A 21892-nucleotide genomic window follows, 5' to 3' on the forward strand; every position below is an offset into this window, starting at 1 on the left:
ATCTCGCTAACAATAGCTAGCTAGCCAGCTTGTATTTTGTGAAATACACAAACGTTCATAAGGCTGGCATTGTGAAGTGTACCGTTGTTGCAAACTAAGAAGTTAATGTTCAAACCCATCAGTATGGATTCTGTCCGGCTACTCCTGCTTCATCCCAACGACATGTTAGGTTCACTGTTTCTGCTAAATTGGTTTTATGTGTGGATGTGAATGGTTGTCTGTCTCTCTCTGTGTCTGTTCAGGGAGAAACCACCTCACACCTGATGGAAACTAGTGTTCAGTGCAACCCATGGATGAGGCATATGACCCCTTTTAAGCAGACAGTATTGTGTAATTCAATACTAATTCTGAATACATTATCATACCATAAAAGATAAAGAATACTCACTATAGGATTTGTTCCTAAAAAGAACATATTGATGCGTCAGTATACCAGGGATTTTCTTAATATAAGCATGGTAATGGCCTGTATTTGTATAGCGCTTTACTAGTCCCTAAGGACCCCAAAGAGCTTTTCACATCCAGTCATCCACCCATTCACACACTGGTGATGGCAAGCTACATTATAGCCACAGCCACCCTGGGGCACACTGACAGAGGGAAGGCTGCTGGGCACTGGCACCACCGGGCCCTCTGACCACCACCAGTAGGCAACGGGTGAAGGGTCTTGCTCAAGGACACAACGACCAAGACTGTCCAAGCCGGGACTCGAACTCGAATTATAAGGTGAACTCCCAACTCATGAGCCACGAAGAATGATTTCTTATCCTTGTTTACAATCTACGGAGGGGGGCTAGAGCCTGTTCCAGCTGTCACAGGGCAAAAGGGTACAGCCTGGACTGGTTGCCAGTGTATTATAAGGCTGACACATAAAGCATTCACACTCAGATTCACAGTTAAAGTCAGTTTAGAATAATCAATTAATCTAAACCCATGAATATATTTGAACTGTGGGAAAAAGTTGAAGCAGTGGATCCATGCAGGCACAGACAGAACATGCAAACATCATCCAGGCCCCAGACTGGATTCAAACCCAGGATCTTCTCAGTGTATAACAACAGTTCTAACTATCGTACCGTCACTAAATATATTTTGAACAAAAGTAAAGTCAATAAAACACAAAATTTGCAATATTCTTTATTATATTTGAAAACATATCAGTAAAGATGATTATCTGGTGTGATTATCTGATCATTTATTTCATCATTAGAGAAAAGAAAATGATGTAATAAGTCTTCAGTTTGTCCACTCTTTCCTGTACAGAGTGTTACTAGGTGGTGCATATCCAGACATTTCTCTGAATGAATATGAAGGTGTGGTTCTTTTTCCTGCTGACAATAAATAGTTTGTGAACCAAACCTGGACTTTCCATGTAGCAAAGATCACTGACTTCCTGTTGTTGCACATACAAAGTATTTACACAAACATGCAAATGACATCATGCACTGACAACAAAATACATTACAGTAACTACTCACTACTGTGTTATCTCGCGATGCAGATTTCATGTTTGCTCAATGGCAAATATTTTAAACTACAGCAAATACAGTAGGTGACGATGATGATGATGATCACCTTTTATTTCTGACATTAAAAAAAACCAACAAACCAATATATCCACATACATACAAGTACATGCATATAGATATACACAATTTTATATGAATAAAGCGCTGAAAAAATTGAGTATTTTGTGTCAACGTGTTACAGCATTTCCGTATTAATATCAATGTGTCAGGTTATATTTTGTATGCTGTTTGTTAGTACTGACCGTTTTCCTCTACATCAGTACTGTTATTTTCCTATTGGTGTGATAGCACATTTGCTTCTCTCTCTCTCACTTGCTCTCTCTCTACCTCATTCTCGCTCTGCCTCTCTTTTCTACCACTTCCTTACTACTGTGGCCTATATGCAGTTTGATGCAAGGAAGCGATCAGCTCATATCTACTACAGCGTCAGGCCGAGGGGCCCTTCTCCAGCAACCGGGCACTCTGTGGGATCGTCATGGGAAACTGTGCTTCAGGGTAAGTCATCATACACACTCATACATTCATTCACACATTCCTATAAGTGGGGACTTTCATATATTACAAAGTTATTCATCAGAATGTGATGTATTCTAAAACACTCCTTTAACTGCTGTAAATGCAGAAAATATAGTTAAGGTATTTGTGAATTAACTACAGCGAAAATATTTATAAAAAAAGACAAAGCTTAAATGAAATGATTGTGCAGTTTTTTACAAGAAGTTTCTGCATTTCCTCTAGCAAGGAAACTGTGGTTACGAGATAAAAATAGCCCTGGGTTCTGGTTGTCTTCTTACAAGAACTAAGTCAAATGCAAAGAACATATTTTGCTGTTGCGTTACATATTCAATATATTACCATCTAAAATGGCAAGTCTAGAAATATGCAAAGCTTGATGCCCTCTTTGGTTATTCACTGCCATATTCAGTTGGTTATAAACAGGTGTTGATTGTAGGTCTATGTAAAGTGTTTCCTGTTGCACAAGCGCGTATTTGTTAAAGCTGTCAAGGAAACACTGCTGTTGGCTAAAGCCCCCACCTGCTGCCACAGATAATATTTTATATGATTTATTGACGTAAAAGACATGACTCAATAAGCAGTATTATCCAAAGGCGTTATCCTTCTGTGTGTGCTACCATTGTGGTCCTTGGTAGCTTATCGTTTCAATTTGCTTTATTTTCAGAAAGAAGAAAGAGAAAGGTAAAAACTATTTTGTATTACTAATTTCTTTTTGCTTTTGTGTTACTTTCCCCAGTATAAATGTGATAAATATCATAAACAAAAAAAAACTATTGTAATTTTATGATATTTCCACATTTCCTCTTTCAGGGGATTCTGAACCAGATGATAAGACCGCGAATGACAAGGTAGACATCCCCGCATTAATCTTGGTTCTATTTCTGTTGACCATAAATCTTCACCGTTATCAGCTCATGATTTTCATAAGACATGGGTGTGTTCCACTTTGGATTTACATACTTGGAGAAGATTAACATGAGGCTTCTGCCGTAAAACAAACTACACAGGAACCCGCGGCATGTAGACACATTTCAAAATATGCCAGCTGCAGAAACACAGTGTAAAAAATAGAATAAATTATTTCATGGGCACAATACGGGTAGATGATCACCCATCTCACTCTCTCTCTTCCAGCAACCCAATGAAGATGTAACATATGCTTCTATTAACCACGACAAAGCCAAAGGAGCAAGACATAACAGACCACCGACAAACCAGATCACCGACGACGACTGTGATTATGCTACAGTTAATATTCCTGCAGCACTTCAGCCTCAGTCTGAATCTGAGTGCTCATCTAAAGACGAATGTCCAGATGATTATGTACTTATGGGGTAAACAAACGGAAGTGGAAGCATTTGTTCGGTCAAGTGAGTTGCAGAAAATATCTGATGCCGGGTAAAGGCATGCAAGAACTTGTTTGCACTTGAATTGTCACTTTATTTTTTATATTCTTAGCTTAATCAAGAGCAGATCTTGATTATCAAAGAAACTGCCAAAATAAGAAGATTAACAGCCAACAGCAGCTGATTGTGGAAGTATGTACAGTAACCAGAAAGAAGTTTCTCTCCACAATTGAAGAAACGTTTTAACCAGAACATGGTGGTCGTGTTCCTTCCTCAAGAAGACTAACTCGCATTGCAGACGAACCTGCGAGAGACGACACGATTCTCGAGACATTGGGACTTTACTAAAAGATTTGAAAAATTAGAAGAAAGCCAACAAGCTTTCATCAATTCTGGACCTCTCTGAGAAGAGCAATGCACCCAAATCAGGAAATACAGAAGTTTCTGGCATGCAATTACTACTTACAAGTGAATCGATGAAGTCTTAAAGCCACCATGTGTGACATTTTAATGTGAATTTGAAAATGTTCCTAATAGAAGTTTTATTTTGTTGTGTTTCTTTAGCTCTGTGTGTGGTTTTGTGATTTATGTTTTGGCCCCAAATTCCTAAAACATCACAGCACAAATTCAAAACTTGCTCCTCTTTAAAGAGAAGTTTCCCTGAAGAAACTCAGACTTTTTGACCTGTTTAACCTTTTTGACCTGTTGCCACACCACAACTGAAAGTTGGAGAATGTCCACCACATTCTCCGACATTCTTACCAAACATTTTGTTTGCATAGGAAAGTAAAATGGATCTAGAACTGGTATTTTGTGGTTTCATAGCGTGCATGTGCAACAATAATGGCAGAACTGTTTGGGGGTTTTTGAGAGACAAATTTATTGATATGAATGCATCTGCTGTAAGGTGCTGCGCAGGAAGGTTTGATCATTATCTAGAGTCTGTTGCTGGTGGTTGGTGCTGAAACAATGCCAACTCTTTGCTCCACCATTAACCAGTTTCACAACGCCCCATATTGAGTTTCCTCAGAAAGTGTTTTTCAACTTAATACTGCCCAAACCTAAAATGCAACCCAAATGTGCAACCAAATACGAAAACTGTTTGTGTAATTTGATCTATTGCCACATTATAAAACGATAGTCCAGACCACACATAGTCAGAAGCATTTTACAGCATGTAAGAAGCACTCCACAGGCCCCAATATACTACAAACACACTGAAAGGCTGAGAAGTTGTTTGTTTTTTTTTAGTTGTTTGTTTGTTTTTTCTTTGAGAGATGGTTTTTTGTGCCTTTTAGTTTGAATCTGTCTAATCAACAGAATTATTTATACATTTAACTTCATGGCAGAGTACTGTTATTTACCTTATCTGTTCTTATTCTGCTGTATGAATAAACTGCATTTCTGAAAAACTGGAGAAAAAACAACAACTGGTTTTTGTTTTTCAATTTAAAACGAAAACCAGTTTTGCTATTTGCTTCTGCTTTTAAGAGGAAATCATGTTAATGTGCTAAGTCACTGAAAGAGTTCAAAGAGTCAGGCTGTGAAAATAGGGATATATTTGTGAGGCAAATTTTAGTTCTCTCATTATAATGGAAATACAATTATAGTCATTGCAGCTCTTGCCTCTGATCTACCCTCTATTACTTACTAAAGCTACTGAAAAGAACAAGTGTGAAGCCACTGACATACATGTATATATACACTGCAAACACACTGCCAATGGAAAACAGTCGTGGCTTGGCCTCGCCAGAACCTGGACCTCAACAATATTGATAGAGTGTGGGATCATCTTGAAAGCGAACAGGCAGCTAACATCCAAATAAGGGCTTTCAATGTCCTTCAAGAAGTCCGGAGAACTATTCCCAAAGACCAAATAATGGCTTTCAAACTCGGAGGAATAGATTGACTTCTATCACTGAAATTATTCAGACGCCTTGCATCATTTAATCCTGTAGCAACATTAATTCTATTATTCACCAGTAGAGGACAGAATAGTTCCTTTTTCTAGTTTCTTTTCTCGGAACTGCATTAGTCACTGTTACTCTCCTGAGGTGAGTCTTTACACAGTCACTATGAAAAAAGTGACAATTAGTATTGATTGTATTTTTAGTGCATGCCCTCAAACAATGAAAAAGTCACCTTGGCAGATATCACTGTTGGTGTATCTTGCTGAGTTGCTCTGGTGCAGCGTTACTAATGTTGTTCCTAAGTCTGAAGAATGTAGCTAAAATGAAGTCAGCATTTATACATGTACTTTAATACAAAGAATCATATCATCTCACATTCATACATAACATAAATACTTCACATGGCATTGTCCACATTACCTTGAGACAGCTATGTGATTAAAATGCATGTTTTCGTTGCTTGGTGCTTGTACTGTAGCCACTCCAGCATGATTCTATGTAAGAAATGATCATCTATTTAACTGTTAATGTTTAAATAAGTGTATTTGTACATAATTGTAGCCAATATATTTCATCAGCATTATCAAAAGTCTGTAGTTCTGTAGTCTTACATGCTGCATGTGGCTCAAGAGCCTCCTCATTTCAGCAGTTCAGTGCATTTTTTAGTTAATGTTCTCCTTGAGACCCACACAAAGTGGTGGGCAGACATCAGGTACATCCCCCGTTCCATTGGTTAAGTGTTTATTAGGATACATTTAAAGCGAGAAACTTCCCTCTTTCAGAGAAAATCTTTGATCCTTCCCTCTCTTTACTATTTCACCCTTTCTCAGTTTCACAGCCCTCAGTTTCTCACAAAGACTTGTTGCATTTAGGCTGTGATCTATGTGCACGCTCTTTTTTTCTTTTTCTTTTGTCATTGTGAACATATCTGCAGATCAGTTATAGATAGAGTTCACACGTTGAACATAGCTAGCATAGGGCTCCACTTCCTCCACATCCTCTATCTACAAAAAAAAAAAAGAAAAAAAAAGAAAAGACAAAAGAGATAGAATAGAGGGAGGTGTCTTTAACAAAACATGACAAAGTGCAGTCAACAACCAGAACTATAAAATACAGGCAGTTTTACCTACCGGTGGGGATTTGGAGGAGGAGGTATCTGACTGTTGGTGTTGCCTGGCAAAAGTTACACAAACATGTTCAGTAACCTGGACACTCTCAGAACACAAGTTATTATTTTTGATTCAATTTCTGTCAAATTAAACCTGTTACCTCAGCTTCGTGACCACAAAAAATAAGACTCCCGCCACAAATGCAATTATTATCCCAACGATGAGTGCATACAGCCAGAGAGAATAAACTGTAGGAAGACGAATTAAATGTTTGTTAATACCTTAAATGCACGTGGTTGTGTAACTTTTGTGCCTCAGTTTGTAGAAGCCTGACCTTTGACTTTTTGAAATTCTGGAAACAGAATCTTAGTCAAGTTCTGGTGACTGATGATGCAGCTCAGGTTTTTTGGATCCATGCCTTCAGGCAGCTCCAGACGACTTACTACTGTAAAACGTCCATTTTTCCCAGGCAGTTGTTCCACAGAAGAATTTCGTGCATGACTCCAGCTGATGTTGGCTGCAGGATTTCCATTTTCAGCTATACATATTGCTACAGTTACGTTGTCTTTGTGCTCCAACCAGGCTTTCATTACAGGAGTAACTAAATCAGCAGAGACAAAAAAAGAAACAACAACAAAAACAAAACATTTAAGCTTGCTTTAAGCTTAACCACATCACAAAATGGGATTTGCATGGCCTGGTGTGCTCTATTTTTATTTTTTATTTGTTTTTCAAATTAAATATCTAAACATGCTAACTGAAGAATGTTAACAATGAAGTCAATGATCCATCTAGAGCAGAGTTGTCAAAGATGAGGCCTGTGAGCCAGAATCGGACGAGCAAATACTCGATTCCAGCCCACTAAATAGATTTTAGACTTGTTCATTCAAGTGTATTTTCATTCAATGCATTTTACAGTTTTTCCTACTGATAAAAGACCTCCTCCATTGTATTTCATACTACGCCAAAGTAATTAAGTGACAAGTAAACAATGAAAATTAAAAAGCAGAAAATCTACTATAGAAAGTTCTGTTTTTTACAATTGGTACACGGGTGGAGTTGAGCTCTTTCTGCAATTTTAGACATGCTGACAGATGTCTTTTATCTGCTGCAGCACCATTTGGATGTATTATGATGTGCTGCTGAAAGTGCACTTCTGTTTCTTAGATTAAATGGGATTAAATGTGTACTTAAAATTTTTTACACTGACAGAAAGAGGAATTTTCCTGGTTCAGATGACTTCAGATCAAAGTGGGCTGTATGTTGACTGCGATGTTAAATGAGCTTAACATCCCAGCTCTAGAGGAAGAGGAGTATGTTTGTGTGTAAAAAAGCAAATTGGATTAAGGTTTTTAAAATGTGTCATTTAAAAGACTTTGCAGAGCAACACAAATGCATATCCATTTTACTCCCTTATGAGGTATAAGCTGAATGGTAGAAGGCTGATACTTCAACTGTTTACATTCGTATATATCAGTGGAGGTACCATAAGTGATATGTGACTAATGTGACAACAGAAGTCTTACCTATGATATTCATGTAGATTTTACAATTAGTAGATCCTCCTCTGTAAACAAACTCACACTTGTAGATTCCCACATCATTTTTTGAGAACTTTGGGATGTATAGATATGGCTGAGCACTGGATGTGTTTCGGAGTGACTTTCCATCATTGCAGGTGTCTTTGTTTTGACCGTCGCTGTTAAATTTGATCGTGCAATGGTCTTTGTTAATCAATTCTATGGTCCAGATAACATAAAATGTCTCATTCCACATCTTATCGCTGCAAGTCAGATTAACATCTCTCCCATTATTGAAAATTGCATATCTGTGTTCTGAAAAAAAAAAAGGAAGTGTGAATGCATCTTACATATTGTTCAAATAAATTTCTTTGTGTTTTTTTTCTTTCACAATACAACAGGTTTGCTAGTATACAAAGAAAAAATGCAAAGTATTGAACAAATATCTTTACTCAAAGCTTTAAACACTATAAAATAAATTGTAACATTGTTTATTTTTTTGTAATAATTCATGAGATTTGTCCAATTAGCAGAAAATGATTTTATATATTACTACAAAAAAATTTAAGAAAAAAGAAAATGTAAAATAGAGGAAAAGAGGGTCTAGAAAACAAAAAGGAGTAAAGAATCGGCTTGATAAATAAAACCTTTCTTTTCTCTTTAAAGTATTGAAGTGCTTTAAAGCACTATTTCTTTCACTTTAATGCATTTCAAGTAAAGAAGATTGTTCAATGGTTGAAACACAATAAGCAGTAGAAAAGGAATTAAACATAATGTACTGACATTTTCACATTTTGCTAGTCACACTTTCTAACTTAATATTATACTCATAGTGAACAGAAGCAGTATAGAAACACGGGGGAAAGACTGTTACCAGTGATAGGAGGAAAAGTGGTGTTCACAGGGGAGATTTCAGTAGTTCCTGAGAGAGACAAAGGGGAATTAAGGAAAAAGTTAGTAGAATGTTTCAGTAATTAAGTAGCAGCAAAATATTCATTTTTAAGTGTTCAGTCAGCAGAGCAGCAGTGATGGTCGTCTGTTAGTTGAAGTTTAATCGGTTAAGATGTAACATGAATTAAATGGCCATGCAGGACAGTTAAACAACAAAGAGCTGTGAGACAAACTGCACTTTTTTAAGCTTTTGAAAAAAACAAACAAACGTGACAATCACTGAATGTGGGGCGATAAAATTTCACAGTTAAAGTTCAGCTCCTTATAAAGCCGACTAAGGTTAAGGAAGTCAGACTTAAATTTTGAAACAAAATTATACCAAACTTTTTTTTGGAAAATTTGGCTATATTTCATTCAACACAGTGCAAATGGCTTGTAAGTGAAAAAAAAAAGCCACAAAACGTCCCCAGAGCCTTAGAAGGGTTAATCACAATCTTCCACGTTACCCAGAAGCCAGAGACACAGTCGGTATTTCATATAAGTGAAACGGAAAATTCAAGGTGGATGTGTTCAGTGAGTTGTTTACATCTGACAGGTGTAAAACCAAGACCACGCAGAAAGTGAGTGAACAAAACCACAACTCTAAAACAGAGACCCCCTTACAATGCAGAAAGAGCTGCATCATAGTGTTACCCAGATGTGAAATCAAGATTTCCACTGCAGCTACAGGATAGTACCAGGCAGTTTGATCATTCAGAAAAGATGAGCCTGACTTCTGTTATGGAACACCTTTTCCCCCTGCCAGTTTCTGCTCTGGCCCACTTTCATGCATAGTCTTTCCATACACTGTCTACGCTGTGAATCAGAATACAACCATTTCACTGAAATCTCAGGAGGCCCACAACCACTTACAGTTTACAACTCACCCACTTCATAGTAATGAGCCACAAATCTAACACTAATTACCTCTGTTATTATGCATGCTACACATATTTGACACTAAAATACATTCGCAGAGTATAATGACACAAAAAAGGTAAAAAAAATAAATAAATTTTCAAGGTTTAAAAATGTCTCACTTGTGTCGTAAACCACATGAATCCGCATGGAGTTTGTCATTATGTATTATATTTGTGAAGTTTGTGCACTCTTAAGAAAATGTAAGTAGTAAGAGCTCAAAAAACAAATGCAAGAAAAATAAGTTAACATGTCAAACCTAATTCCACGCTCCGTGTTTCAGACAAGAACAGGATCACGACATAAATCCACATAGTCTCTCTCATCGTTGCGTGTCTTCGAGTGCTCCTCTGTAAACTTGCTGCTCACACCGTAAAACCTCAAGTATGGCCTGACATAAACCGTCAGTGCTAGACTCTCTAAAGTAACATCAAACCAAGATGCATTTTCTTTCTCCTCCGTTATCTTGCCATTTCATTTCCTTACTATTCCCAACAAGCTCTGGATTTAAGTGAAGCATGTCCTCCAACAAAGACTTCAGACAAACCTGAAGTCCTTTGTGACACAGTAATATATACATCGTGTGACTAACAAATCCCTCCCTTCTTCTTTCTCATCCCCTCTCTCCAAACCGCTTTCCACTGAGACATCTTGCCTTTTTCTCCCACACAGGATGACGTTTGATAAGTCAAGACACCCATTTCCTCTCTTGTCAGACACATAGCTGTGCTCTCTAAAGTAGTTTGTAGTAAAGCAGTGTGCGTGAACACACACATAAAAAATAGAGCAACGTTATGAAATTCTTTCAACGTTCGTCTCCACGTTCATAGTCACAGGTGATGATTCATCACGAGCTTACTGGTACTTTGTATGGTACACTCACATTTATCCTTTCTTGTGACATAAATGAAGCATTCTATGTATTTCTGCTTAGTTCAGCTTAGTTGTATCAGTATTTCGAAAGATTTGATGAGAGAAATGATTTCTGCTGAGTAGGACAAATGTTAGTCTTGCTGTGGTCTCATATTTGCTGGTGTAAGAACATTTTGCTGTATAAGACTCATGCTATGCATGCTTGCCTACATGCAGCATTAATGTGGGTGCAGGTGTTATTACTGACTCCATCTCCAGTTTGCACATTGCACACATTAACTGAAAACAAATGGTGCAATCATTCTGCTTGTATGCGGTTAAGGTCTCCAAGCCGTATGCGGAGTTTGTGGTTCACAAATACATCTTGCAATGAGAAATCTTGATATTAGCTGTCCCATATAAGTTCAGATAGGGCAGATGAGCAACGATCTGCCCTATCTGATAGGGCCGATAGCTCGGCTTATCCTTCTCTTGTGGGTATAAGTGTGACAAACTGTGAAAACTGTGAAACAAAAGGCAAAAACGGTGAAAAAAATGTCTTAGTATAAACTCATACATCGCATACCTTAACCAGCCAGAGTTTGATTCATCCTTTCCTAATTTCATCTTGGGCTGGGACCTTAAAAAAAGAGGGGTATTTAAATGAATAACTGCCGTTCTCCTTTTTCTTGGATCTAATATTAGACCATGTTTATTTCATGTATAGACAGAAATTCAGCTGACTATGAGTTGGCACACATGGGACAAGGAACTAGTTCTTCCAAAAAAAATAGCAAATCCTTCATCTGTGAACTATTGTTGCTTTGGTCAGCAGTATTGCACACATATCCCAAAAAAGGAGCGAAAAAAACAACTCACATTTTGGGCTTTAACGATAAGAAGCACAGACTGTGCATGTGTCTATGCATGCATGCACACACTGTTTCCCTTTGATAAGTGACTTCCTGTTGATGTCAAAATCATGCTTTTTGGCTACCCAAAAATATAACTCGGAGGGTAAGAAAAAAAACAGAAGTTGTCAGACAATTTTGGTCTTCTTTAGTTATTTTTCTGAGGTTTCAGTTTAAGAAGTTTACGTCAGTATTAGCAAAATTGCCTGGAAAGTTTAGGGGTTCAGAAAAAAATTATTTTATATACTATGTCATGCTGTGTCACCCCTAAGAGCCTGAAGCCTTGTATCTACCCTAATAACGAAACCTTAGTGCAGTAACACGTACCACTTGCTTGTTGTGAAGTCCCCCTGCCTTTAGTTTGGTCAGCTGAAAAGCTGCTGATTGCTTTTATTACATTTTTCAGTTCAGTATGATACAAAGTAAAGAGATTTGAAACATTAAATTTAATAGAAGAGTACGGCATGCTGCTGATACCTCTGTGTTCACTGAATGGTCCAGTAAAATCCTGAGTGAAGGTCAGTGTGCCAGTGCCTTGTTCATATTAAAAAAAAGAAAGGCAACATGCTTCAAAAACCAGCATTTTTTAATTGTTTTTTTCTTCGTTTTACATGAAGTGAATCCTCTTGGTCGCTGATGTACAGTACATGTGGTATCATAGAGCTTTTTCGATTTGCTGTGACTGTGTAGTCATACAGAGAATTTTCATCAGCATGGAAATAATTTTCTGGTCATCCGGTATATGTAGATGGGGATCAGATCACTCTTGTTTTTCATTTTCTTGTGTGCTACTACTTCTTGCTACAAACACTACTATTTCCACTTCTTGTAGGGTCACCTTTTTCAGTCTTCACACTGTCAGACAACTCCACCCTAGTCTAAATGGAAACTTTTATCATCTCTGACTCATACGTGAGGTCGTTTGTGCATGTAGATGTTAAAATGTCCTAAGTAACAAGCTGACATGTTACTTTTGAATTCTTGCATTTTTGCCATTATGGAATAAAAACAGTTACATTTCATGACCAGTTATATTCTATATTCCTTTCACATTGATGTAACTCTGGTGCCATACATATATATTTTCTCTATGTTGTAGATATATTTTGATTAGATTACTGGGCTTTTGTGGTAGTTACATTTTTAGGAACTACATTTTCACTCCTCCTTCCTTCTACTAATTCTTAAAGACTGCTGTCCTAAATTTTACAGTTGTTGCTGTCTTACTTAGGGTTTTTTTTTTTTTAATAAAAAGAGGTCAAATTCGTATCCTTTTATATCCTGCATTGTTTGTATATTGATGTACTGTTTGTGTATATGTATTTTTGCTTTATTGTATATTTTGATTATATTACTGCATTTTGTAGCATTTTTTTTACTTTGTTTCTTTCTTTTTAAAAAAAAAATAGAATAAAATTATTAATGTGCACACTTACTTGGCATTAGTTGATAAAGTTGATTCTTAAAGTCTTAAAGTCTTTGCTGTCTTATATGAACTGATACTAGGGAAAAAAAATCCTGACCTACTTAGGAGTTTAACTTCTGTGATGTGCCCACGGCCTAAGGCATAATCATTTTAGCAGATACAGCAGATTTTGTATGTAGGTAGTTTATATGTAGGTTGTGACGTTTGTGGTACTGTAGGCTGGTAAAAAGTACAAAAATTCATTGTAGCAATTTTGAAAGTTATTCAACTATCCTGCTAATTAAAAATAATAATATAACCCTTCATTATTTATTATTACTAGGGATGAAAAAGAAGAGGAAATAATTTCAACTAAGTGGGAGTTGAGACATAAAAAACGATCACCGGTGGAAAGGTAGACCCTGAATCCTCTCCTAGATGAAATCACGAAGGAAGAAACGTCCTTTAAATCTTAAATGATGACATGTGGAGTTAAATTAATATTATATTATCACATTTTGATAAAAACCCAAAGTATGTTGCCCAAGAATTACTTCCAACTTCCACCCGGTGAGAGTAAACAGAAAGCTCGAGATTAATCCTCCCACTTCCGGACGGTCAGTTTATTGTCTCCATGACTACAATGTCAAAACGACGTCGTTGAAGCGGCCGTCCGCATGTAAAATTAGCTGTAAAAATACTCAAATGTTTGACTAAATACAGAAAATGTGCGCATCTGTGACTAACACGTTTACCAAGAAGAATGATGCTGGTACAGCTGTTTTGCGTGAACGGGCTTATGACTACTTGTACGGTGAGTAAGCTTTGAACTAACTAGCACAGCTAACGAACACACCAATGAGCACGGCTAATAGCTGAACTTAGCTCCCTCGGTTGCCATCACCTGAACTGTTCCTCCACAGATCCGGTTCACACAGTGTCATCGGAGGCAGACCACACCAAGGCCAATTTCAAGTCCTTTGCTTCCAGGTCTCGAATAGTAAGTCGTATCTATACATTATTTCAAATTTATTACATTTTAAATAAAAGATAAGTTGATTTAAAATGCTGTCATTATTATATTATAGTTTATTTTAATATTAATTTAAACCTGTAGTATACAGAGCATTTATCTTGTATTGTAATAATGTATATTTTCTTCCACCTTTTGAATGTAATGTACAGGGGCTTTTTTTGTCTCTTTTGTTTAACTAAAAATTAAATGTGAAATGCACTCTTTAACATTGTTTCCGTCTTCTTCGCTCAGAGGAGAATACCAGAGTTTGCATCCATGTTTAGTGACAACCCACGCTATACTGTTAAAGTAGACCCTGCAGTCCCGCAGCCGGCCTTTATTGATCTTCAGTGGCGAGGCCACACAGAACAGCGCAAAGAGGCCCTGCAGCAGCTGGCTGGGTAACACAACATGCACATGAAGCCTTAGTAACTAAGTTGCTTCATTTTAAGATGTAGTCTTTCTCTCATTACAGACAAAATAAATAAAGTAATTTTTTAATGTCTTTATTATATATTATAAATGATAAAATATGTATATATTACATCTTGATTATCTTCTTGACAGGATTTCTCCAAATGCTCAAACATGGCTGAAAAGCAAGGAGTGCCGTGTAACTGGAGCGGATTTCTGCAAATACTTTAAACGGTTTGACTAGCCAGTTGAGAATCTGATTGTTTGTTCTGTTTTTCCTAACACAACAAACTAAAGATAACTGCCATACTGCCCCACTTATATAGATGTCAATATAGTCTATGACATAGTATTTCACTTTGTTCCCTTTAGCCCTCTCATTCCCTTTGGGCAGCAGATGCCTCCTAGTGTGATTTATGCTTCGCCGAGGTGAGGTTCTTTGCATTACTTTGTTGTGCAGCTGTTTCTGCTGTGCCATTTTTTCTGGAAGTATGTCTGTTTTTTGTGTCACTTTAGAGAAGACTTTATAACGTCTGATGCTGAGCAACAACCCACCCACTTCACTGTTGGGGTCCAGACAGACTACAGGGAAAGTGAAACACAGACAGACCCATACAGCCCCGAGTATGTGATTCAGCCCGGGACTACTCCCTCAGAGCTCCTGCAGATGGCAGCTTTGACTTGGGGTATAGGCATGTTTATTGTGTTCTTTACCTGTTATATGAACCGTGATGGTACACTCATAAGCAACTTTATTAGATCTTGGCAGTATAATTATCTTGCTCTCTTCTCTCCATCCTATTTTTTTTTTTATTTACTTACTAAACATAATTTATAATGCATCTGTGCTGGCTAACCTGTGCATAAGAAACTCACTGAAAAACAATTTGTTGCAGAAACAAATAGTTTACATCAACAGGTTCATCATCCACAAGTCGCAGTCAGCACAGGAAGAAAGTACAAGTAAAATACATACAACCCACGCTGATCTTGAGTGGGAGGGATAACTGAAACTCCACTTTCTATTAGTGTAAAGACGTTTAACTACACATTTAATCACTGAGATATCTTAATATAAGATGAAGAAGTTCAATTTCAACAGCATGTCTCAGTTTTTCTAAATGTTAAATGTGGAAATTACAGAAAGAAAAATTCTGGAAGCTCACTTCCCACACTGCCCTGTATTTATAAAACAAGATAAAGATTTTGTTCATTAAAATTTATATAGTGGACAGTGAAAAAAACTTTTCTGTTATTTAATTGTTAATCTGATAGATTACTTGGTTACTTGAATACTTAGGTGTAGTATAAATGGCTGTGAGGGAGGTATTTAGAGGACAAGCTCTAAAACATGAATGAAAATACCCTTAAAAGTCCCAAAATTGATGCACTCCTTCATATTTTCCAAAGCGGGCTGGATTGGATCTTTGCCAGGCCAATATCGGCCCCCGGGCCTTATATTTGACACCCCTATCATAAGGCAAATGCATAAATAAAGTTGAGCTTTGCTTCACAAGATAGAACCATGCCTTAAACATATTAGTGGAACCTTTTGCAGTCTGTCTGCTTTACCATAACACTGCTAACATTTGTCACTGCACAATTGATCAATATGCCTATAAGTGACTATATCATATTTTAAAACTGAGAAATTTTATTGTCTTGGTTCTCAAGTTTGTGCCTTGGGTCCAGAGTGCCTTTTATCCCCACAAATTCCCCCGACAAATGTAATTGGTGCAGTTTGTTTGTCTGTCTGCTGTAAATGTTTGTTATCAAGCTAGCATCCACAGGTCATCACTGCTAGTGCCCAAGGTCAAAGTTGAGCTTGGAAAAAAATTAAAGAAGCCGTATCTAGTAATATATCATGTAAAAGGGTTTGAAGAGAACTGTACAATGCACTTCTTCATTTTTCAATACGATGGCCTACGACATCACAACTAGTTTCACAATATCTCACACTGCATGAATATATCTTAAATCTTAAGACATTTCTGCTACAATCATATGGGTAAAGATAATAAAATACACAAGTTTTGCATATAATGCTTCAAGGTCAAAGGTCAGGGTCACATAAATTAGGAAAAACTTTAGTTTTCATTGAGTCATCTCCAAACTTTAAAACAATATATTCTTCATTGGGGGTCATAAACATGCTCTTTAAAACATTATTTTTTCATTACATTATATGACTTCCCAATGTAACAAAAAGATGAACATCCTACACTAGATTTCCATATTAACAATGTTGACATCAGCATAAAGTATCAGTGTTAGTATAGCCCTTGCCATGTTGGGGACGTTGCACTCTCTGACTCCTCTTATTCTTAAATTGTTGCTCGCACTGTTTATATAACCTGTCACGTCACTGATTAGCTCAGTTGTGTGATGGTACTTAAGGGATTTTATAAATAATTTAAATCCTTTTTAAGTGTGTTAGTTGTCCCATTTAATTTGTCTAGTATCAAGTTATAAAGTAAGATACTTTTTTTAAGTATGAAGTGTCTCAGTGTCAATGCTTGATATTTTATCTTTTACTACACTTAGCACAAATAGTACAAGTAGTTTGGTTGATTATTTCTTAGTTGTGGCAATGCTTCATGGCAATAAGTCTTACACAGTTAAAGCCTGTTTATTTCCCTTAAATGTTGCCATGTTTGTAAGGAAAATGGATTTCTAGGTTAAGTAGCAGATTTGACTATGTGGGTTGCTCGCTTGAAAAACTTTCCAAATTGACTCTGCCTATGGCGAGCAGCTTATTCTGCTACTGACTCAGTAGCACGTGGAAAAATGTGTCTGTGTGGGCTCTCAGGTCATGGTACTCCAAGGAGCTTGAAAGAAAGCGACTAGACATCTTTCATGAAGACGTTTCACCTCTCATCCAAGAGGCTTCTTCAGTTCTAAAACTAAAAGGTTTCGTATTGTGTCACTTTGTATGTCCCTCACAATTTCCCATCGTCACCCCCTCCCCTTCGCTGCACCCCTGCACTGTTCTGTTTTTAATGGCCACCCTTATGAAAAAATTCTTGAGGTGCCCCTGGTCACAGGTACTGAAAGCCTAGTGGGGATTGTCCCTTAAGAGCATAATGTGTGTCATCACATGAGCCCGAGGTGTGATAAAAGGCATGGGATGTTACCCCCAGAGGTTTCTGATGAAAACACCGTAAGAACTTGTCTCACCCTATCATGTGACCTATTGAGATCAGCTGACGCAATATATGAGTGGGGGTTGAGGCGTCTGGGAAGCCACCCCCTCTGTTCAATGATGGTCGTTCACAGTAGATGGCCTCTTTTACTCCTCTTTCAAACAATCTATGTTCTCAGTCCAAAATGTGAACATTGGCATCCTTGAAAGAGTGACCTTTAACTTTTAGGTGCAGATGTACAGCCGAGTGTTGTCCTTTCGAGGTGGCTCTTCTATGTTGTTTCTTGCTTGGAGAAGATTCTTCTTTGTTACAAAAAATGCAAATTTTCCTTACTTTTGCATCAAGTTTATTTTTAGGCAAATATAGGCTTTTAATGATTTTCAGATGATTGCAATCTGTATATGTTTACATTTTAAGCCGTGTTGCTTTTTTGTGACAGGGTTGCATAATTAGTTTTTTTCTGAATGAAAATTCCTCAGGTCACGGTCTGCCTGCAGGCCTTGCAGAAGTGGAAATGATGCAGCGAACCCGTGCCAAGCGAGCTTGGGAGGCCAGTCTTCCTCCACTGAGTGACCTGAGCCAGCTTGACAAGAGGAGGCGTTTAATGGAAGAGATGGAGGCCAAAGAGTGGGCTTTCAGAGAAGGAGAAATCGAGAAGTGAGTGATAGTGCATCTGAAATGCTAATCTAACTGGAAAACACACTAATAGGGATGCAACCTACTGCTTAAAGTGATGGTGATGCACTGTTTTGCACAGATTTAAACTTCATCATGTATTGATTGCTTTACACCTTCATTGTTTCAGTTCACTCCTGTCACTCTGATAGGGAACAGATGTGTTTTGTGTTTTTATCGTACATTTTCTCTGCTAGGTTGCAAGAGGCTCGTTTAGAGGTGCTAAAGGACCTTCTGAGGCAGAGAGATGAGGCTCAGAAAGATGTCACAAATGACAGACTGAGCCAGATATATTCTAAGCACCAGGAAGACAGGGAGACCAAGCTAAACAAAATACACGCTGACTACAACAGATGTAAGACGTCCACCCCTTTAATGTTAAGTATATTATTTAATATCTGGTCTCACTCCTGGGTAACTGCCTCTGTTTTTCTTTTCTTATTTTTGTCTGCAGCACTGAGAAAATTAGAAGCTAAGAGGAAAAATGTGGAGGGGAAGCTAGAACGATGTGTCATAGCTTCTCAGACGTATGTCCCCAGGATCCGCATTGGCATTTTTCCCAACAGGAACATCCACAGCATGCTGTCAACAAGACGCTACTTAGACACATATGAAGGTTTGAATCGGAATGCTGTTGCAGATGTAAAATTTTTGTATGTAATTTCCAGTATAACACACAGAGATAATTTCATAAATTCATTGTTAAGATCATTTTTAACTCTTTGTTAGGTTTAGAAGAACTAGAGACGCAACTCAGTGCTTCAGTACTGAAGTCAAAGAGAGAAAGAACCAAACCCAAAGTCTCAGAGGATGTGATGAAGCCTCCTGAGAGCAGAGCTGTGCAGTTGCTGAAGAAATACAAGGTAAGGCAGAACAGAAAATATAGATGTTCATTAAAGTGGATCGACGTTGCTCAGGTCCAATGCAATATTTATTACTACTGGAGTAGTTTTGCGTAATTGACAGTTTAAAATAACTCTTACTTATCATAAGCTGGGCTCTGGCGATTCACCCACTGAAACAAGCTTAAGTCAACACTTCTGATTGGCTATCTCATGCAGACACAAGGTTTGAACTGCAGGTTAATGGTGCTTCTGTGCACCTGAGATGACCACAGTAAAGATCTCTGCTCTCATTAACATCAGGCAGAGCCAAGAGCAGAAGAAATTGTGAGAAACCAGGCAGAAATCTGAAGCCTGAGCTTTTGGCTCATGTATATACAACAACCTCATTATTTGACATTTTAGCCATTTTGTTTGATGCAAGATCCACTTGAAGTATATCTTTGAAGTTTTAGATACATACATACTGGCACTTCTGGCTCCACAGAATCTGAAGCAGAAGCAGGATGACCACACATCTTTGAGGACTTTACGTTGTCTTCTCAGAAAGGAGACGCCTGTTCCTCATCCTGTCACTCCCACAGTGGAAACCCCACCTGAGGTCAGTTAATTATTCTGACTGTTACTGAGACTTCCTTTGTAAATATTACATTTATTGTATTAATATTTCTCTATTTTTTAGGGGGAAGAAGAGAAAGAACTTGCTGTAATCTTCTTGCAGAAACTATTGCGAGGACGAAGGATCCAGTATGAGGTCCATCTGTGTTTCATTCCTACATAAATGTTTCAGTCTTGCTCAGTTTTTGAGCACTTATCTTTTTACTTTTATCTCCGCTGTTCTAAAGATGTTTAAGGGCAAGGAGAAACATCAGGATCTCATCCAGGAACTAAGGACTGTTCATGCCTTGAAGAGGGAAGAGCAGGAGCTACAGAAGGCAGACAAAGAGCACGTCATGATGCTCAATAAACAAAGAGACAAACGCAGACATGAGGTGAAACACACGGACCTGACCATGCGGACAAAAATGTACTAAATCCAAACAACCTTTATACCCGTTCTCTCCATCTTTTCAGATTTTTCAGCAGGAAGCGCATCAAGCCGGAGTAGTAGGGGCAGAACTAGAACAAGTGTTTGACACATTGTCCAAGGAGCTGATTCGTCTCCAGGATGAGCGAAGGATCCACGCCTTTACACTGCTGGCTGAGAGAGACCGTCGGATGCGAGAGGCCGAGGAGAGTGGAAGGAGGCAGGTAGAGGAGCGAAGACGCAAAGAGGAAGACGAGATCTTCAGAGAAGTATGTGCACATGTCATTGTTCTGTTGTAAAAGGGTAACAGAGATCAGTAACAATGAGGTAAAAAAGCATTTGCAGTCAAAGCACCAACTCTTTGGAACAAGCTGAGTCAGTGAGCTCTAAATTGCTTCTTAAAACATACTTTCCTATTTTTTTGTCAATTATTGTACTTATTATTACCATTTTAAGGTGTGTGAGTTTGTGGGTTCCCTTCACTTCTTGTCACAGGTGGTACAAGTACATCAGGAGACTGTGGACATGTATTTAGAAGACATCATCTTGGGGACCATTGAGCACATAGCCGACCAGCAGGCGCGGGAGGAGATCCACAAGAGGGCAAAGGAGGTCAATGACATCGCATATGCCGTTGAGGAAAGGTAACAAGCACCTTCGAATATCTGTCGCTGCTTGGTGTTAAGGAATTGTAACGCTAACAAACATCGCTTTTGTGTGCGAGTAGCCGGGATAATCTTCAGTCGGAGGAGATTGTGTCTGAGCTGGTGTACAGCTTCCTTATCCCGGAGGTAAAGAAGATCGGTGTCAGAAAAAGAGGTTTGTAGCAAGAATTACAAACACACAAAAATGCATTCAATGACTTAGTAGTAAAAGATAAATGCCCCTTTTTTAAAAAATAGAAATTAAAATGACTTATTGGTGTGTTGATGGAGTGATTAAGTTAAAGGTAAATCCTTTCCTAATTTTTTCTGACCTTGCATTTTCAGTGCACCAGAAGCAGCATAGACACTTACAGGCAGCTCGGAACATCATTCAAGGGACTTCAAATGCTCCTGAGCTCCTGAACAGTACTCTGGAAGCGTCAAAAATTACCTGTCCTGGTATAAAAGCGTCCTGTCAAGTCCTGGAAGAGACAATGAGCCAGCCGCTGCAGGGGAAGGAAGCAGAGCAGCACGATGCTCAAACTGAGTAAAAGGGAGGACTAGAATATTAAAAGTGTTCTGCATTGCAATCTATAATGTCTAAAAGTTGTTGTGATGTTATTAAAGTGAGGGTTTAATAATCATTCTGGGTTGTTTTTTTTTTTTACTCTAAGCAGTAATTAATTTAATTTAATTTGACATGAAATGTTTGAAGAAATCTTTCTGCTTTTACTCCACCACGTTCGGGGAACAAATGTTGTGTTTTATACGGTAGATGATGTATTTGAACCCTTTGAAGCATAGGCATGAATTAATTGCCAGAAATTATATATTTTATTTATATATTTTGAAAAAGGGGACCTTGTGATGAATTTAAAAAAATCTTTATTATTGTAGGTGTTTTAATTTATGTCATATTTGCTGCATCTGTTTTTTAATTTATTTATATTTAGCTATGTATTTCTTTAAAATGCGTTGTGCAATTTATTTCAGTTTTTGAGGGGAAAATCACTCTGATGATGATGATGATGAAGCCTCAAAAACTAATTCAAACATGATAATCCAGGCTTTGTTTTTTGTTTGTTTTTTATTGATTGGGTTATTACAGATTAAGATACCCAGCAACACACAAGCAATTAAAATAATCGCAGCTCAACATTAAATGGTGCCATTTTCCATAATGACT

At 37.8% G+C, this 21892-nt stretch overlaps 3 protein-coding genes across 4 annotated transcripts; 2 read left to right on the top strand and 1 right to left on the bottom strand.

Moving 5' to 3' along the window:
- Positions 1-1129: 1129 nt before the first annotated feature.
- Positions 1130-10306, bottom strand: si:ch211-214p13.9 (cell surface glycoprotein CD200 receptor 1-A). Of its 2 annotated transcripts, XM_006788341.2 has the most exons (7): positions 10038-10306; positions 8805-8852; positions 7937-8245; positions 6745-7011; positions 6571-6658; positions 6432-6474; positions 1130-6305 (listed from the first exon to the last, which is right to left on the bottom strand). In XM_006788341.2, exons 1-7 carry the CDS (start codon positions 10102-10104, stop codon positions 6237-6239), a joined length of 891 nt encoding a protein of 296 aa, XP_006788404.2. In that variant the 5' UTR covers positions 10105-10306; the 3' UTR covers positions 1130-6236. The 2 variants fall into 2 exon arrangements, with proteins under 2 accessions (XP_006788404.2, XP_087686038.1); XM_087829912.1 differs by lacking the exon at positions 8805-8852.
- On the top strand, positions 1927-4802 carry LOC148098246 (uncharacterized). The gene is made up of 4 exons (XM_087829913.1): positions 1927-2024; positions 2710-2726; positions 2856-2893; positions 3180-4802. The coding sequence occupies exons 1-4, from the start codon at positions 2005-2007 to the stop codon at positions 3381-3383; spliced, it is 279 nt and encodes a 92-aa protein (XP_087686039.1). The 5' UTR covers positions 1927-2004; the 3' UTR covers positions 3384-4802.
- A 3076-nt stretch (positions 10307-13382) lies between the features above and the next one.
- cfap91 (cilia and flagella associated protein 91) lies at positions 13383-21350 on the top strand. The gene is made up of 17 exons (XM_006788342.3): positions 13383-13760; positions 13870-13946; positions 14214-14362; positions 14529-14609; positions 14748-14804; positions 14892-15061; positions 17998-18175; positions 18391-18548; positions 18648-18809; positions 18923-19056; positions 19523-19636; positions 19718-19789; positions 19881-20027; positions 20110-20331; positions 20558-20706; positions 20790-20881; positions 21052-21350. Exons 1-17 carry the CDS (start codon positions 13673-13675, stop codon positions 21255-21257), a joined length of 2256 nt encoding a protein of 751 aa, XP_006788405.2. The 5' UTR covers positions 13383-13672; the 3' UTR covers positions 21258-21350.
- The last annotated feature ends 542 nt before the right edge of the window (positions 21351-21892 follow it).

The sequence above is a fragment of the Neolamprologus brichardi genome, chromosome 16, assembly GCF_056152115.1.
Source record: "Neolamprologus brichardi isolate AB-2024 chromosome 16, ASM5615211v1, whole genome shotgun sequence".
In the NCBI taxonomy this organism is placed as follows: domain Eukaryota; kingdom Metazoa; phylum Chordata; class Actinopteri; order Cichliformes; family Cichlidae; genus Neolamprologus; species Neolamprologus brichardi.

Excerpts from the sequence above, each read along its gene's own strand:
- cfap91 (XM_006788342.3), top strand. The coding sequence starts at position 13,673 with ATGTGCGCATCTGTGACTAACACGTTTACCAAGAAGAATGATGCTGGT. Across the intron at positions 15,062-17,997 it reads GATGGCAGCTTTGACTTGGG|GTCACGGTCTGCCTGCAGGC; the intron begins GTATAGGCATGT and ends AAAATTCCTCAG. Across the intron at positions 20,332-20,557 it reads AAGACGAGATCTTCAGAGAA|GTGGTACAAGTACATCAGGA; the intron begins GTATGTGCACAT and ends TTCTTGTCACAG.
- si:ch211-214p13.9 (XM_006788341.2), bottom strand. The coding sequence starts at position 10,104 with ATGAGAGAGACTATGTGGATTTATGTCGTGATCCTGTTCTTGTCTGAA. Across the intron at positions 6,475-6,570 it reads TTTGTGGTCACGAAGCTGAG|GCAACACCAACAGTCAGATA; the intron begins GTAACAGGTTTA and ends AACTTTTGCCAG. Across the intron at positions 6,306-6,431 it reads CCTCCTCCAAATCCCCACCG|ATAGAGGATGTGGAGGAAGT; the intron begins GTAGGTAAAACT and ends TTTTTTTTGTAG.
- LOC148098246 (XM_087829913.1), top strand. The coding sequence starts at position 2,005 with ATGGGAAACTGTGCTTCAGG. Across the intron at positions 2,894-3,179 it reads ATAAGACCGCGAATGACAAG|CAACCCAATGAAGATGTAAC; the intron begins GTAGACATCCCC and ends TCTCTCTTCCAG.